The 14,997-nt window shown below is 45.9% G+C and overlaps 1 protein-coding gene across 6 annotated transcripts in view; it reads left to right on the top strand.

Moving 5' to 3' along the window:
- Nucleotides 1-13,629, top strand: part of NAXD (NAD(P)HX dehydratase) — an 87,632-nt gene extending 74,003 nt beyond the window's left edge. For all 6 annotated transcript variants that reach the window (XM_034758167.1, XM_034758166.1, XM_034758162.1 and 3 more), the window contains one exon: nt 11,388-13,629. In XM_034758167.1, coding sequence (XP_034614058.1) covers nt 11,388-11,538 — 151 coding nt within the window. In that variant the 3' untranslated portion in view covers nt 11,539-13,629. The remainder of the gene's footprint in view (nt 1-11,387) is intronic.
- Nucleotides 13,630-14,997: the final 1,368 nt, after the last annotated feature.

Genomic DNA, 14,997 nt, shown 5'->3' with positions numbered 1-14,997 from the left:
CCTATCCTACCCCTAATTCCCTAAGAGTGGACATAGCCAGCAAAGGGAACAGTCAGACTTGCTTTAGACCCCCTCTGGATGAGGAGTTCAAACAACTGGACTTACTAGACAGGAAATACTCATCATCTGCTCTTCGATTTTGAATTGCCGACTATCAGTCCTTGATGATGAAATAGGATTTCAACAATTACTCGAAATTCACACACTTTATTGAACACCTGCCACAAGACAAGAGACACCAAATTCTGTCCCTCATTTCTGAAGGCCAGTTAATTGCCTGCAGGCTGCTCTAGATGCTCTAAATCCATGACCATGGCTGTGATTATGAGAAGAACATCTTGGTTTCAGTCTTCTCGCCTCATAAGAAAGGAGCAGAACGCTGTAGATGACATTTCCAGTGAAGGGCCCAAGCTTTTCATTGACCACCTGGACTCCTCTTTCTACAGCCTGAGGACTCCAGGGCAACACTCTGGTCTATGGGAATTTATGTCCCTGCAACATAAATATGTTTTAGCAGATCTCAAACCACTCAGCAGTCCAGGCTCTTTCAATACCATCATGCTTTCCCCAAACCCTGGAGCCCTTCAGGAGAAGACCTAAACCCCAAAACAGAGGTCCATCTGCCTCTACAACTATCCAGTCTGCACCTCCCTTTAAGAGGCAGTTTTGATACCTCAGTTGAGGGCACCGAGCAACCTCCTCCATTCTATGCGGTGCGATTGTTCCATCCAGCCGAGCTTTGAAAACTGCCTGTCCGAATTCCTACTTGCCTGGGAACACATCACCTTAGACAAATGCATTTTGGCGGTTGTCAAAGGTGGGTTACACTGTAAACATCCACTCTACCCTCCACCCCCTCTCTTTAGGGACCTTTCTCACAAGGAGCTCCTACAACAGGTGGTAGTCTCTTATTATTAGGGGTGATAGAACTGGTACCACCCGAGTTTGTCAGAAGAGGGTTCTATTCCAGCTATTTCCTAGTCCTCAAGAGGCACAGAAGGTGGACACAATCCTCGACTTCAGGAATTTGAATCACTATGTCCTTGTACAGCTTTTCAGAATGGTAACTCTAGCAACCATTATTCCATTCCTAGATCTGGAAGACTGGTTTGTTGCCCTTGATCTACAAGATGTCTGCTTTCAGGTAGCCATCCACCATTCTCACAAGCGTTTTCTACACTTTGTAATAGGATAATATCACTACCAATATTGAGCCCTCCTCTTTGAATTCTCCGTGGCCTTGAGGGTCTTTACAAAGATCCTTTAGCCATAGCAGCTCGCCTTTGTCACTGGGGCATTGCAGTATTCCAATACTTGGACAACTGGCTGATCATAGGCCAGTCAGACCTACAGCTTCAGTTGGCAACCTCCAAAGCACCACTTCTTCCAATCTCTGGGCCTTCTCATAAGTTACAAGAAATCTATTCTAATTGCAATCCAAAAAAACAAACCCCAAAACAAAAAAACATTATAGGCGCTACTCTGGATTCAGTGATGCACTGCCAAAATATTAACAGGTTCCCTCCTCCTCAATTCGCGAGAGGGGCGTGTCCACCCCCGGGACTCCTGCCCCATCCAACCCACCACGTTCCTTGACCCCAGGGCCGGCTCTAGGATTTTTCCCACCCCAAGCAAAATAAATTTTGGCCGCACCCCCTGCCCCCTGTTTTTTCTTACCCCACCCCCTGGCCCCGCCTCAACTCCGCCCCTTCCCCAAATCCCCAGCCCTGCCTCCTCCCCCCAGGCTCTCAAGCCTGGGAGGGAGGGGGAGCAGCGGCGCGCGAATCAGCTGTTTCACGCGCCGCGGCCGCTCAGGATCTCCCCCTCCCTTCCAGGTTTGAGAGCCTGGGAGGGAGGGCTAGCAGTGATGTGCGAGCGGCGGCAGCAGCGGAGGTGAGCTAGGGCAGCCGGGGCACATTTTTAGGGGCGGCATTCTGGCGCCTGCCATGCTGCCCCTAAAAATGTCCCGCCCCAAGCACCAGCTTGTTTTGCTGGTGCTTAGAGCCGGCCCTGCTTGACCCCCTTCCCCCCCCACCCCCGGGACCCCTGCCCCATCCACCCCCCTTCCCTGTCCCCTGACTGCCCCCCACCATCCCATCCAACCCCTACTCCTTCCTGACTGCCCCCCCAGGACCCTTGCCCCCATTCAATCCCCCTGTTCCCTGCCCTCTGACTACCCCGACCCCTATCCACCCCCCCACAACCCCCCAAATTCCCCAGCCCTCTTCCAACACCCCGTCCCTGCTCTCTTACCGCGCTGCCTGGAGCCGCTCAGCCAGGGCCGGAGCCGCTCAGCCGGGACTGGGCCCGGCGCTGCAGGACCCAAGCTGGGCTGGGGCGCTCGGCCGGGCCGGAGCCGGAGGTGCTCCACCGGAGCTGGGCTGGCATTGCGGGGCCCGAGCCGGCCTGGGGTGCTCAGTTGGGGCTGGGCCGGAGCCGGGGACACTCGGTTGGGGCCGGGCTGGAGCTGCGCTGCGCCTCCCTGGAGCCCGCCCCAGCTTACCTGCTGCAGCTTGTTTTCAGGCTTCCCGCGCTCACAGGAAGCAAGGGAAGGGGAGGAGTTTATGGGAGGAGGGGGAGGTGAGGTGAGGTGAGCTGGGGGTGGGGCGACAGCTGCTGGAGCTTTTGTTTAATTTAAAAGCCCTTTTAGAACCGGTTGTCCCAGAACAACCGGTTCTAAAAGGGCTTCTAAATTTAACAACCGGTTCCTGCGAACTGGTGGGAACCAGCTCCAGCTCACCACTGCCTGGATTCCCTAACAGCCAGAGTCTACCTATCCAAATACAGGTTTTCCACACTATCCAGTCTAATCTTGACAGTACAGTGCAGTCCACAAACATCTGTAAGGACTTGCCTGCAACTCTTGGAACATGTCAGCCTCCATATTTGTAGCACTTCATGCAAGTCTGCATCTTGCATGTTTTCAAACATGGTTAAGATCAGTGTATACTCTAAGCAGACAGCCTTTGCACATGTATCACATTATTGCAGAAGATTCTAGACTCCTTCCTAGGAAGGACCTCCTGCCACAGAATTTAGGGACCCACTTCCATCCTAGCCCCTCCTTCCTGCATCAGACAGCTTGGCTTCTGTTATCAAGCATGGAACTAATCTGCTCTACTGGAGTTCAGACAGTCTCCTATCTAGTAGGAGACCTCTAGTGCCCAAAAAAACTTACCTTCAAAAGTGGACACGTCTCTATTCCTGGTGCTTTCTTCCACCTTCTCAAGCCTCAGAGTCCCGCCTTTCAAGATCCTGGATTGCCTGTTACACTTACGACACAAGGGCTATCAATAAGCTCAATTAAAGTGCATTTGGCCAGCATTACAGCCTTTCACTCACCCATCCGTGGCTTCAGGCTTTGCCCATCCTACCTCAGCCAGATTCCTCAAGGGCTTTCACAATCTTTTTCCTCCGACCCCCTCAGTGGGAACTCATCCTGGTTCTTAATGCTCTGAGGAAGCCTCCTTTTGAACAAATGGCTATTTGCTCTCTCCTCCACCTCCCCATTAAGACTTCATTCCTCATAGTTGTCATATCAGCCAAATGAATGGGAGAACTCAGCATTCTTATGGCTGACCCACCATATGCCATCTTATATAGAGACAAAGTCACACTGCTTCCCCATCCACATTTCTTTGGAATATCCCATTAGCCAAGAGACTTGCCTAACAGTCTTCTACCCTAAACCACATGCCTCCAGAGAGGAGACGAGCCTTCACACACTGGATGTCAGAAGGGCCTATACCTTCTACCTTGATAGGACTAAGACCTTTCGGATCTCTCCAAGGTTGTCTCTTCAAATGATAACCTTTGTGGGGAGATAAGTTATTTCTATCTAAATGGGTTTCAGGCTGCATCTTAAACTGTTGTGAATCTGCAGGTATGCAGCTCCCTCAGCGGGTCTGCACCATCCATCCATACCTTTGCAAAGCATTACGCCAACTCACCTGCTTCTAGTGATGATACTATCTTTTACAGTCTTCCGAGCAGTCCTGGACTTGGCTCCTCAGCACTCCCTTCTTCAGTGAAGTACCCTACAGTGGAGCATGCACAGGGACATATATTGAAAAGAGGAGGAGCGGTTATTTAGATCACACTAACTTGAGTTCTTCAGGATGTTTTGTCCCTATGGGTGCTCCACTTCCCGCCCTTTTACCCATCTGCTGTGGAGTCTTCAGCTTTGCAGTCGAGAAGGAAATGAATGGCGGCAGGCCCATGCCTCCTTGTATGCCCTTGTATGGAGGCATGAGGCTCTGCGCCGCATAGGTGCAGGCCTGTGGACACTATTGGGTATTCTCTGGTCAAGAGCACATGGGTGCATGCACATCCCATAGTGGAGTACCCATAGAGTCAAAACATCTCATAGAACTCATGTTACTGTAAGGTAAGTAACCTCTCCTTGGCTAATCCTTCTGCTGGTTACTTTTTAATCCAGTTGTTCCAATATCTCAATCATCGTCACTCACTGAAAAGAGTAGATCTTGGTTAGGTATCTCCCCAATATTATCTTTGGTGACTTCTTTGCATCAATTTAATTTCTCTGCAATGTCCTTATCTTAATTGTTCCCTTTACTTCCTGTAGTCCAGCAGACCCTACCAGTTCTCTCACAGGCTTTCTGTTTGTGATATTATTTAAAGAATGTCTTTTTTTTTTATTTCTGCTTCTTTGACTGTTTGCTCTTCAGATTTCCATTTTACTTCTCAATTTCAGTCTTGCATTTTGTCAGCCATAACTTTATTGGTTCCACTTTTTTAAACTATAGTTTCAAAAATAATTTTGATTTCTTGCTGATGTTACATATGTGAAATTACTACTTGTATTAGTGTTCTGAGGATGCTATCCAGTAGGCACACTGAGGTCAGTGTAGTCTGTAGTTATGCTTTCATTATATCAATGAACAAGGACTTGCTACAGAATTAGCAGCAGAATAATCAGACACTTTTTAAATGCTGAAATTTGACAAGCCTAGAGAAAAACAGACCAGTTCATTTGCTGAAAATTAGTTGCAGCTGCCATGATAGGTAAAAACATTATTACATTTTGTGCAACATAAAGCAGATGGCTAATCCTTCAGAGAGATGGTGTGATGTACACATAGTATTCTCCCAGTGGGCTGCTTCTGCTTCCTGATCTTTAACTCCAGCAACATTCTGTAGGCTACTGGTTTTCAACCTGTGGTCCGTGGACGACTCAGAGTCAGTAATGCTTCAGATTTCCAAAGGGGTTTGCACCTCCATTTGAAATATTTTAGGGGTCCACAAATTGAAAACCACTGCTCTAGGCAGTCCACTTGAAACCTCCTTATGTACCAGGGAAAGGAGGAGCTTGTAGCTTGTTTTAGTGCCTCATCTTCCTGAGTCGTGCCTCCTGGGGTGTCCTTCAGGTGGCCTAGCTCAGAACATCTCTCTTCCCTACCTCCCCCATGTGGGCCAGGGGAAAGGACTGAGCTTTAATTGCTCATGTTCCTGGGCTTCAGCCCCCATAATGTTCTAGGGGCAGTTCAGCTGGCCATCCCCCATTTATGGGTCTCTGTGCTCCCTGGCTAGTTTAGGCTAACACAGAGACTGTGTGTCAGTGTCAGTCAGAAAGGGGAAATAGAAATTAAGGCAGCAAAATAAATTATGATGGCAGTGGAATTCAGGAATTCTTGTGGTGGAATACATGAGCCATATGTGTAAGTAAGCAGTGACTGCAGCATATAGGAAGGAGTCCTCTCTGGAGCTTGCTAGTGCAATAAACTGCATATGTAGTAGCTTTAGAAACTAGATTCCTATGTGTGTTAACCTTTAGCTGTTTCTGAGCTTAGGATTCCTAAGGTGATTCTTGTTGTTCTGAGGGCAGCATCTGAGTGTGCAAAATTATGGAAGTCTTAACTGCTGGGGAGAAGATGGCTAATGCTGTCGCTGCCCCCACACCTAGAAGAGGAGTAGCAATAGGTTAGTTGCGGATTTCAGTGGGAACAGTACTTGGCTGTGCTGCTCCATTTAATCTTGAATTCAAGTTCTGTTTAATATAATGATCGTCTGCTTTTAGTTGAACCACAGACCTTTTACTTTGCTACAGAAATCTGTAGATCTTTTCTGACTCATTGTAACCCAGACCAGGACTCAAGGTTTCTTGAGGCTTTCTTAACCAGTCACTTCTCTGAACCTTGGACCAGAGTCTTAATTATGCTGCAGCCCTTTTACACTGCTCTGGTTTTGAAGGAAGCAAAGATGGCTGCCATGGAATAAGCTCTGCGTAAGGGGGTTTCTGATTTAGCATAGGGTTGCTGTAATGCCTCTAGGCTATCCCCACTGCAAGGGATATGGCTGGAGTACACTGTGCTCTAAGTACAGCTGGCAGAACAGACCTTGGGTGTTATTAGGCAGTGTAATTTAGGGCTTGTCTACACAGTTTGGTACTGCTTTAACTATGTGTGCAACACATCTCGAAGAATAGTAATTATTTTTTCTTCTTTGAGTGCTTGCTCATGTCCATTTGAAAGTAGGTGACTCCCAAGCAGTTGTGGAGGTGGAGGGTTCAGAGTTCATACTAATGATAATACCATTCAGCTGAAACCCGCTTTGTCTCTCACCTGCTGGGTGATGGCGTAATGAGATGCAAAAGTGTGGACTGATGATCATGTTGCTGCTCTACAGATGTCCTGGATAGGAACTTGAACCACAAATGCCACTGAAGATGCTTGAGCCCTTGTAGAATGTGCCGTCATGGCAGGAGGAGCGGGGACCTTTGCCAGGTCATAGCGTGCAGATACAGGAAGAGACCCACAATGACGTTCTCTGGGCCAAGACTGGAAGGCCTTTCATTCTGTCTGCAATGGCTACAAAAGCTGAGTAGATTCTTCTAAAAGGTTTAGTCCTTTCTATGTAGAAGGCTAACACACATCTAACATCCAGTGAGTGGAGTCTGTTCCTCCCTGTTAGTATGTGGCTTCTGGTAGGAAGATATCCCAGTTATTATGGAATTGGGAGACCACCTTTGGAAGGAAGCTCGAATGTGGCTGCAATTGAACCTTGTCCTTGAAGAAGAGTGTATAAGATGGTTCTGAAATAAGGGCTCAGATCTCCGAGACCCTTCTGGCAGAAGTAATGGCCACCAGGAAGGCCACCTTCCTGGATAAGTAAAGCAGAGAGTACATTGCCAGCAGTTCAAATGGAGGTCCCGTTAGCCTTGCCAACACAAAGTCCTGTCCTCCAGGTGGGGTTGGAACACTTGGCAGGCTAGGCGAACTGCTCTGAGTTCTGAGGGAGCGCCCGCCCCCCATCCCATTGCTGATGTGTCTGTGATGAGAGACATTGATGGTTGAGGTCTCGAGAATGGGATTCCTGCACATACGGCCCATGGGTCTAGCCACCAAAGGGTGGCGATCACCGAAGAGGGAAATGTGACAACCATGTCTACAGGTGGTGTCTGGCTAGCATGTATACCAATGCCAGCAAAGTCTGAAGAGGTCTGAGCCATAAACTCACACGCTGCACCACGTAGGTGCATGATGCCATATGTCCTAGGAGCTTTAGGCAGTTTCTTGCAGTGGTGCTGGGATGATTTCTGAGGGTCTCTTTGAGGACCTCAATTGCTCAGAACCAGGTTTCCAGGGGGACGGTTCTGGCCTGAACCAAGTTGAGGATCACCCCCAATGAATTCTATCTTCAGAACTGGGGAGAGAGAGTAGACTTCTGCATGTTTATCAACAGACCTAAGTCCTGAAAAGTTGACTGTATTAAATTTACATTTGACTCCCAACTGGGCCTTGGTCCGACCTCTGATCAGCCAGTCATGGAGCAAAGGGTAGACCTGAACACCCCGTCTCCTGAGGAAGTCTGCGACAACTGCCATGCAGTTTGTGAACACCTGAGGGGCAACTGACAGGTTGAATGGAAGCATGGCAAATTGGTAGCGCACATGGCTCACAATGAATCCGAGGAATCTTCTGTGACCCTGAAAGATTGAAATGTGAAAATAAGCATCCTTCAAATGGAAGGCAGCAAGGGATGATGGAGGCCAAGGAGACCATACAAAATGTCAGCTTCTTCATGAATCTGTTGAGGTGTCTCAGGTCCATAATCAGTCTGAGACCTCTGGCTTTCGGGATTAGGATATAATGGGAGTAGAACCCCCAGCCCCTTAATTCCGGCAGAACTTCCTACACTGCTCCTACTTTCAGGAGTTGCTCGTGAGAAGGGTCCCTGAAGGAAGGATGGAGGGTGGGGGTGGAAAGGAGGGGAACAACTGAACTGAAGGGTGTATCCCAGTGCTATTGTGCATAGCATCTACCGATCCGAGGTAATGCAGACCTATGCTCGATAGAAGTGGGATAACTGGTCCACAAAAATGGGGGAAATGAAATCCATATGTTGTCCTGGTATGTTGTCCCTGCGCGTCCCATCAAAAGGCCTGCTTAGACCTTATTGGTTGCCTGGGACGCGGTCAGGCATGGAAGCAGATGAGGACTGAGATGGAGGGTCTCCTCTTGTAACCTCTACATCTTCCCTTACTATAGTCTTGTTATGACTGTGGCAGATAGAAGCAAGCAACCAGTTGGGGCTTATAGTGCTTCCTAGTTGGATCCGTTGTATGTAGCCCTAGGGACTTCAGGGTGGCTCTTGAGTCCTTCAGGCTGTGCAGTTTGGCGTCTGCTCCGAGAAGAGGAATGTACCCTCAATGGGGAGGTGTTGTAAGGGCTTCTGCACTTCATAGGGTAAGCCCAAGGACTGAAACCAAGAGCTTCTCCTCAGAACCACAGCCAAAGACATGAGTCAGGCTGCAGAGTCTGCTGCGTTCAAGGCTGCCTGTAAGGATGCCCTTGCCACCAATTTTCCCTCCTCAAATAGGGCTGATAATTCATTCCTGGACTCCTCTGGCAATAGTTCCTTGAATTTTGCCACAGAATTCCAAGAATTAAAATCCTAACGGCTCAGGAGCACTTGCTGGTTTGCAATCCTGGGCTGGAGGCTAGCAGTTGAACAGACCTTTCTGCCAAAAAGGTCTAATTTTTTGGCATCTCTGGTCTTGGGAGTTGGACCTTGCTATTCTCACTTGCTGTCCGCTGATACCACCAGTGATCCTGGTGGAGGATGGGTGTAGAGAACAAAGTACTACTTCTCCCTCCTTTTTGCTGTTGGTTGCGGGGATCCTGGGGTCTGCCATAAGGCCTTTATCAGGTCCAAAATGGTCTCATTCAAGGGCAAAACTACTCCTGCTGGGTCTCATGGCCCAAGAATGTCCACCAGGACATTGGAGGACTCTGTAATCTCCTGTACCTGGATCCCTGGGTTTTGAACTACCCTTTTGAGGCACTCCTGGTGCTCCTTATAATCATCCTGGGAGGGTGCTCTATTTGTTCCCGCCACCACCTCATCGGGAGAGGAAGAGGAAGCGGAAGCCTGTACAGGCAAGGGGTATTGTTCCTCCCCCTCGGCACCAGATGGGTCTTGCGGTGCCGGATCTTGAAATTCAGCACCAGCTTCAGTACCAGAACTTGGTCCCTATTTCAAGGGAAGTGACGGTGTGGGTAGAGGCTTCTGCCACTGAGCTGGTGGCCAGGCTGCTGGTGGAATGCCCTGACTCATGTCAGTCATCAGGTAACGCAGACCAGAGCAGTGTCGGCTCCCGAGGGAGGTGGACGCCACCTCTGAGTCCAACTCCAAGGAGATGCTTCCTGGCGACCAAGGTGAAGTGGTGCCAGTTGAGCAGTGCCAGGAGGGAGGAGACTGGTGCTGTGCTATCGTGGCCCCTTTCGACAGCACCTGGGGTCAGTGCCTCTTGTGCTACCACTGACAACTCCCAAATGGTGGGGACGGTGGTTTTGGGAGTGATGGCTCCTCCCTTGCTGCCTCTGGCATGGATGGTAACACTAGGGTAGTTGTCCAAGGGCTCTCTCTTGTTGGAGAGTTCAGAGGTGCCAGACTCAACGGAGCCCTTCCTGGGGTTGGAGTCAACAGCACCAACTATACAGCAGATATCTCTGAGTGGCCCGGCATGGGTCATATTCTGACAGTATCTCTGTGTTGGGATCACCCCTGGTCAGTTTTCTTCTGCTGCTTTCTCGGCGCCGGCCGAGGAGAGCGGTGCCAAGAGTCCCTTGCAGGAGTGGTCATGTTCGGCACCAGGGATGACTGTCGGGGCCGGGAATACCAAGAAGCCCAAGGAACATCTTTCCTTGGCGCCAGAGCAGAACAGCATTGCATCTGTCTAAGAGAAGCTGGTGTGCTTCTTACTGAGGCCAAAGTACTTGGTGCCAAGTTGGCCTGGCCTGGCTCTGAGGGAGGATGAAGTACCACCTCCATGAAGAAGAGCTTAAGCCTGGTGTCCCTGTCTGTCTTAGTGCAGGGCCTGAATCCTTTACAGATCCTGCAGCGCTCCTGCACGTGGGCCTCCCGCACACACTTGAGGCAGCTGGAATGGGGGTCACTAACCAGCATCAGCTTATGGCATGAGACACACAGCTTAAACCCCAGGGACTGAGGCATGCCCCAGTGCTGGGGGAGAGCTAGCCGCACTAAGCACGGTCCACTAATCTAACTAACTTACTAACAAACTAACTGAAACTTAACCACTACAAATAACTATGTACAGGCAATAGAACAAAGTCCACTGACAGAGATACTTGCAAGGATGAGCTGAAGTTCTAATGACTCACGGGTGGTAAGAAGGAATTGAGGAGGTGGCAGGCCTCTTTATACCAGTGCTATGAGCACACGACTCCAGGGGGCACCAGGACTAATCCGACAGATGTCACTAAGGGAAAAGCTTTCTGGCGGCTCTGCTCGGGGCAAGTACTCACCTACTTTGGAATGGACATGAGCAAGCACTTAAAGGAGGAGAGATTTGGTACTAACAAATGTAAAGCCCCCCCTCAGGAAAAAGAAATGTCATACACAGATACAAGATAGGAATGGACTTAAGCACTCCCCCATTACACTAAAGCAAGTCTGTTTTTATCTTGTCCTTCTGTCCTCATAATACTTTTCATATAATTGAGTACTATATCACTGGGAGGGGGGAGGGTGCTAAGGGGAGAAACTTTCATAATGGAATTTCTAGCCTAACGAGGGTCTGTAATATGGAAATGTAGGAACCAGTATAAGGTGGTAAATAAGGATAAATGTGCTTCACTCTAATATTGAGAAAGTCTTACAGCTATAGAAAATGTAAGCATCAAGAAGGTACATGGAAGCACCGAAGAATCTCAGAATTAATAACAGAAATCATTCATGCATATAAATTATGTTAACACTAAATTCAGTAACAAGACAGCAGTGTATTCCAGCTGAATTTAAAATTTTTACTGCAACCCTCCATTTTCATAAGCCACTACCTTTTGGGATTGTGTAAGTGTTTAAAGAAAATTAACATGATTTTTTTTTCCTTTTTCCTTTAGTCAAAATCCTTTTCTAGTGGCTGCATTTGGTGCTTGTTCTCTTACAAGGCAATGTAACAACCAAGCCTTTCAAAAATGTGGACGTTCAATGACTACATCTGATATGGTTTCAGAAGTTGGATCAGCTTTTAACAAACTTTTTGAAACCTGAAGCCAAAGCAGCAGAGTGGAAGGAAAGGAAGAACAATGGCTACAACAGTAATTACATTTACAGTAGAGTATACATAAGTAATGCACCCTTTCAAGTGCTGTAGCAGCATTGGTATGTTAGGTAGGTTTTTTTTTTTTTTTAAGAATAGAAAAAATGATTAATGTAGATAGTTTTTTAAGAGTTTGGAATACAAAAAAATGTTTTGGCTGAAATATGCTGTAGTTGCAGATCTGTTATATAATATAATAAAACTAAAGTGAAAGTATTCCTCTGTTCTTTCATAGTTATTGAGCAATAACTAAAGTGTGTGTGAACTGCAAAAATGCACTTGATACTTAAGAAGAAAGTAAAATTCTTCCACCAGCTGAACTGAATTTCTTGGCTTGCACCAAGGTTGTCATGATTTTGTTATTAAACTCTGTATCTAGAATTAGCTACTGCACTTCATTTTTCTCCACATTAATATTTTTTCCCCTTTTTAAAGATGCCTCTTTGGAAAGGGAAAGCTTGGGAGTTCCTTTCAATTTTGAATGTAATTGGTTGCCTTTGCCCGTTCTTAGACACTGAGGCAGCAATATCTGATTTGAAATTCTTGCTCTTCATTTTTCAGAGAAAATGAGGCTCTCGTTTTAAAAAGTAGAGGGGGGGAACCCCCTTAAAATAAGGATTTACTCTAGAAGTGTTGGCATGAAAGGTAGGAATTATGTTTAGCTGAAATAATTTACTGTATATTCCATCTACTGCTCTAGACTAAAATTGAATATGGAACACAATGTGAAATGTAATCATTTGAAGAAAAGGTACTAGGTGTGGTGAGGAACTAGTGATATTTAAATGGTCAAAAATGTCAGTGGTGGTAGAAGGTTGAGTGCTTTTATGCCAGCTCAAAACAAGTTATAACTCAAACTGCTGGAGTAGAGCTCTGAGCACATTACTGTATGTATGCATATGTGGCTATTTATTGCCAGCATAAATAATAATTGAGGAGCCAGAAAGCTGCACTTAATTATACAATGTTAGTGCCATGCAGGCAGTCAAATACAGTTAGTCCACTAGGAAACTGTACTGGGCCCAGGGGATAGAAGAAAAGTGGGGGTGGTCACGCCTTGGCTGTAGCAAGGTTTTTAAAGGCTTTTGCTGGATCATCATTTAACAAAGGCAGCACTTTAGTGTCAAGGAGGACAGGTCAGCAGTTCCATGTGTGTCTTGCTGTTTGAGTAGATGCAGGCAGGAATAAATCAGAAGTTGAGAGACTTGTGCAGTATGGGTTTCTTAAACTTCTGGACATAGTTTAATATTGGGGTAAAACTAATTTATGGGGGGGGGGAGTCAGAAGTACATTTTTTGAAGTTTCAGTAAGTACCAACTTACTGCTCTATGGTTTAGCCTATAATCTAACTCAATGTGCATATTCATTAGAGCATAGGGACTAATTTTGTAAACTATCTACTACAGTAATTATTAGATGTTACATATTCATTTAAACCATTTTTCCAGTGGCCTATTTCTAGAATGGAGTTTAGTACCCTATATATTAGTCAGATTGCACTTTCACATCTTGTAATAACTTCCTTCAGTGAACACATTAAATCAGAAAGGCTCTTCTGAGTAGCTCTGGCCCTTATAATTCATATTTTTGGATGCACTGTGACTACTACCTCACCCCAATGCATTTTTGTTTTTCTTTCTAAACTGGTAACCTATTTTTAAAATAGGTTTTTATGTTTGCTCATTTTATTCTGTTGGGGTTCTAAGACTTTTAAAATTAGAGCAGTTGTTTACTCCTAAGAAAAGGCTTTGCAGTGTTTTACCAAAGCACTGGTTTGTAAACTATTTTCCTGGGGAACAGAAGCTATTGTCGTTTTCTCCCCTTGGAATGACTTTTGAACTCTAATTCCTAAAATCAAAAAGTTACAGTTTTAGAACAGTTGTTGAATTGATTTTAAAATGAGGTTTTTGTATTTGGTATGTAAGAAGTATTATTTCTAAATTACATTTGTAGGGAAAGCCAAATCAAATAAGACCTTTTGGGTTTTTGTTTTTTCAAAATGAAATTGCTTGATATCAGAGGTCAGTATAAATTTCAATTTGCCTTTGTTTTAACTATATACAGAAGTAACTTTGTTATTCACCATTGTATACAAATTGTTACAAGTTAATTTTAAAAGATTCTGGAAATGTAGCAAGATTCTTTCCATAGGAAATAAAACTATAGCAAATAAAACAAAACTGTCGTATGTACTTTATTTGAAATGGCTTAGCCACACAGCACCCACAGTAGCTGAAGAGACTTAGCTGAAGATGATTTATCCTCCGTACCCATTCACTTTTATTATTGACAGAGTTGATACAACTGATAATTTTTATATGAATGGTATCGTGTGTAGAGCTGGCTGAAATGTGGGATCACAAGACATTTCTAAATTTGATTTTGTTCTGGGGCTCCCAGGTGTGTACCAGGGAGCCTGGAAGCCCTGACTCAAGATGGGTTTCCTGGATGACTTCATTGCATGATAGGACTGCCACAGACCCTGGAAATCCTGTGGTCTGTCTGCCAGGGAGCCAGACAGGTTTCCATTGTAACCCTGCCTGTGATTCAGTACAAGCCTGAACTTGACTCACTTTCATGAGACCCTTCAGCATTTTGTTGAAAAATTTCCAACCAGTTGTGTGTGTGCGAGAGAAACTTCCCTGCCTTCTGAAGAGTGCCAGTACCCAAAAACGGGGCAGGAAAACTGCTTGGTAGTGACCCCTGATTCTCTAGTCAAAGAAATGGTTAAAAAGCAAATCTTTAGCCTTTTGAATACATTAGATTGTCTGTCGGGACCTGTATCTTCAGAAGAGATCATTGTAGATCATCTAAAGTTAATTTCCCCCTCACATCCTTTCACAGATTGCTTTGTTTTAAACACTGAAGAACTCCATACCGACTTCCAGATAATAGAATTTGAATGTAGACCTTTAACCCAATACTGCACTACCAGTTACCTAAACCATCCAGTTTTTTGTTTGAAGATGAACTTCAGTACCCCCTTTGGAAGAGGTACACTATCCTTTTGGGATGGTTAGAAAGTATAAAATTCAGTGTCAGCAGCCTGGCTTAAGTATAACAGAAAGCTGGTCTCTGTTCTTTTCAGGTTCTTATATTGCATCCACATTCTAATTCCAACTCGGCCAATGATCTGCTGCAAGGTCTTTGGACAGTCTATTAACATCTGTTTTCCTTCATCCCCAAAAGTATATACTTCTCTTACAGAGGTGATGTGAGGATTAATGTTAAGAATTGATTTCTAATGCTGATAGTTCCTGAGCTTTCTCCACTACCACTGTTAGGGAACTGTAACTTATTTTGTGCAAAAGTGAATTAGAAATACCTGTGGCTATTTCTGATTCAAGGTGCCTGTAAGTTGATAGCATCTTTTACTTAACATAGATTAGGGTCTATGAGGCCTTTAACCA

The sequence above is a fragment of the Trachemys scripta genome, chromosome 1 (assembly GCF_013100865.1).
Source record: "Trachemys scripta elegans isolate TJP31775 chromosome 1, CAS_Tse_1.0, whole genome shotgun sequence".
NCBI lineage: Eukaryota > Metazoa > Chordata > Testudines > Emydidae > Trachemys > Trachemys scripta.
The sequence above is the reverse complement of the archived record's forward strand: the minus strand, read 5'-3'. Positions and strand labels throughout refer to the sequence as shown.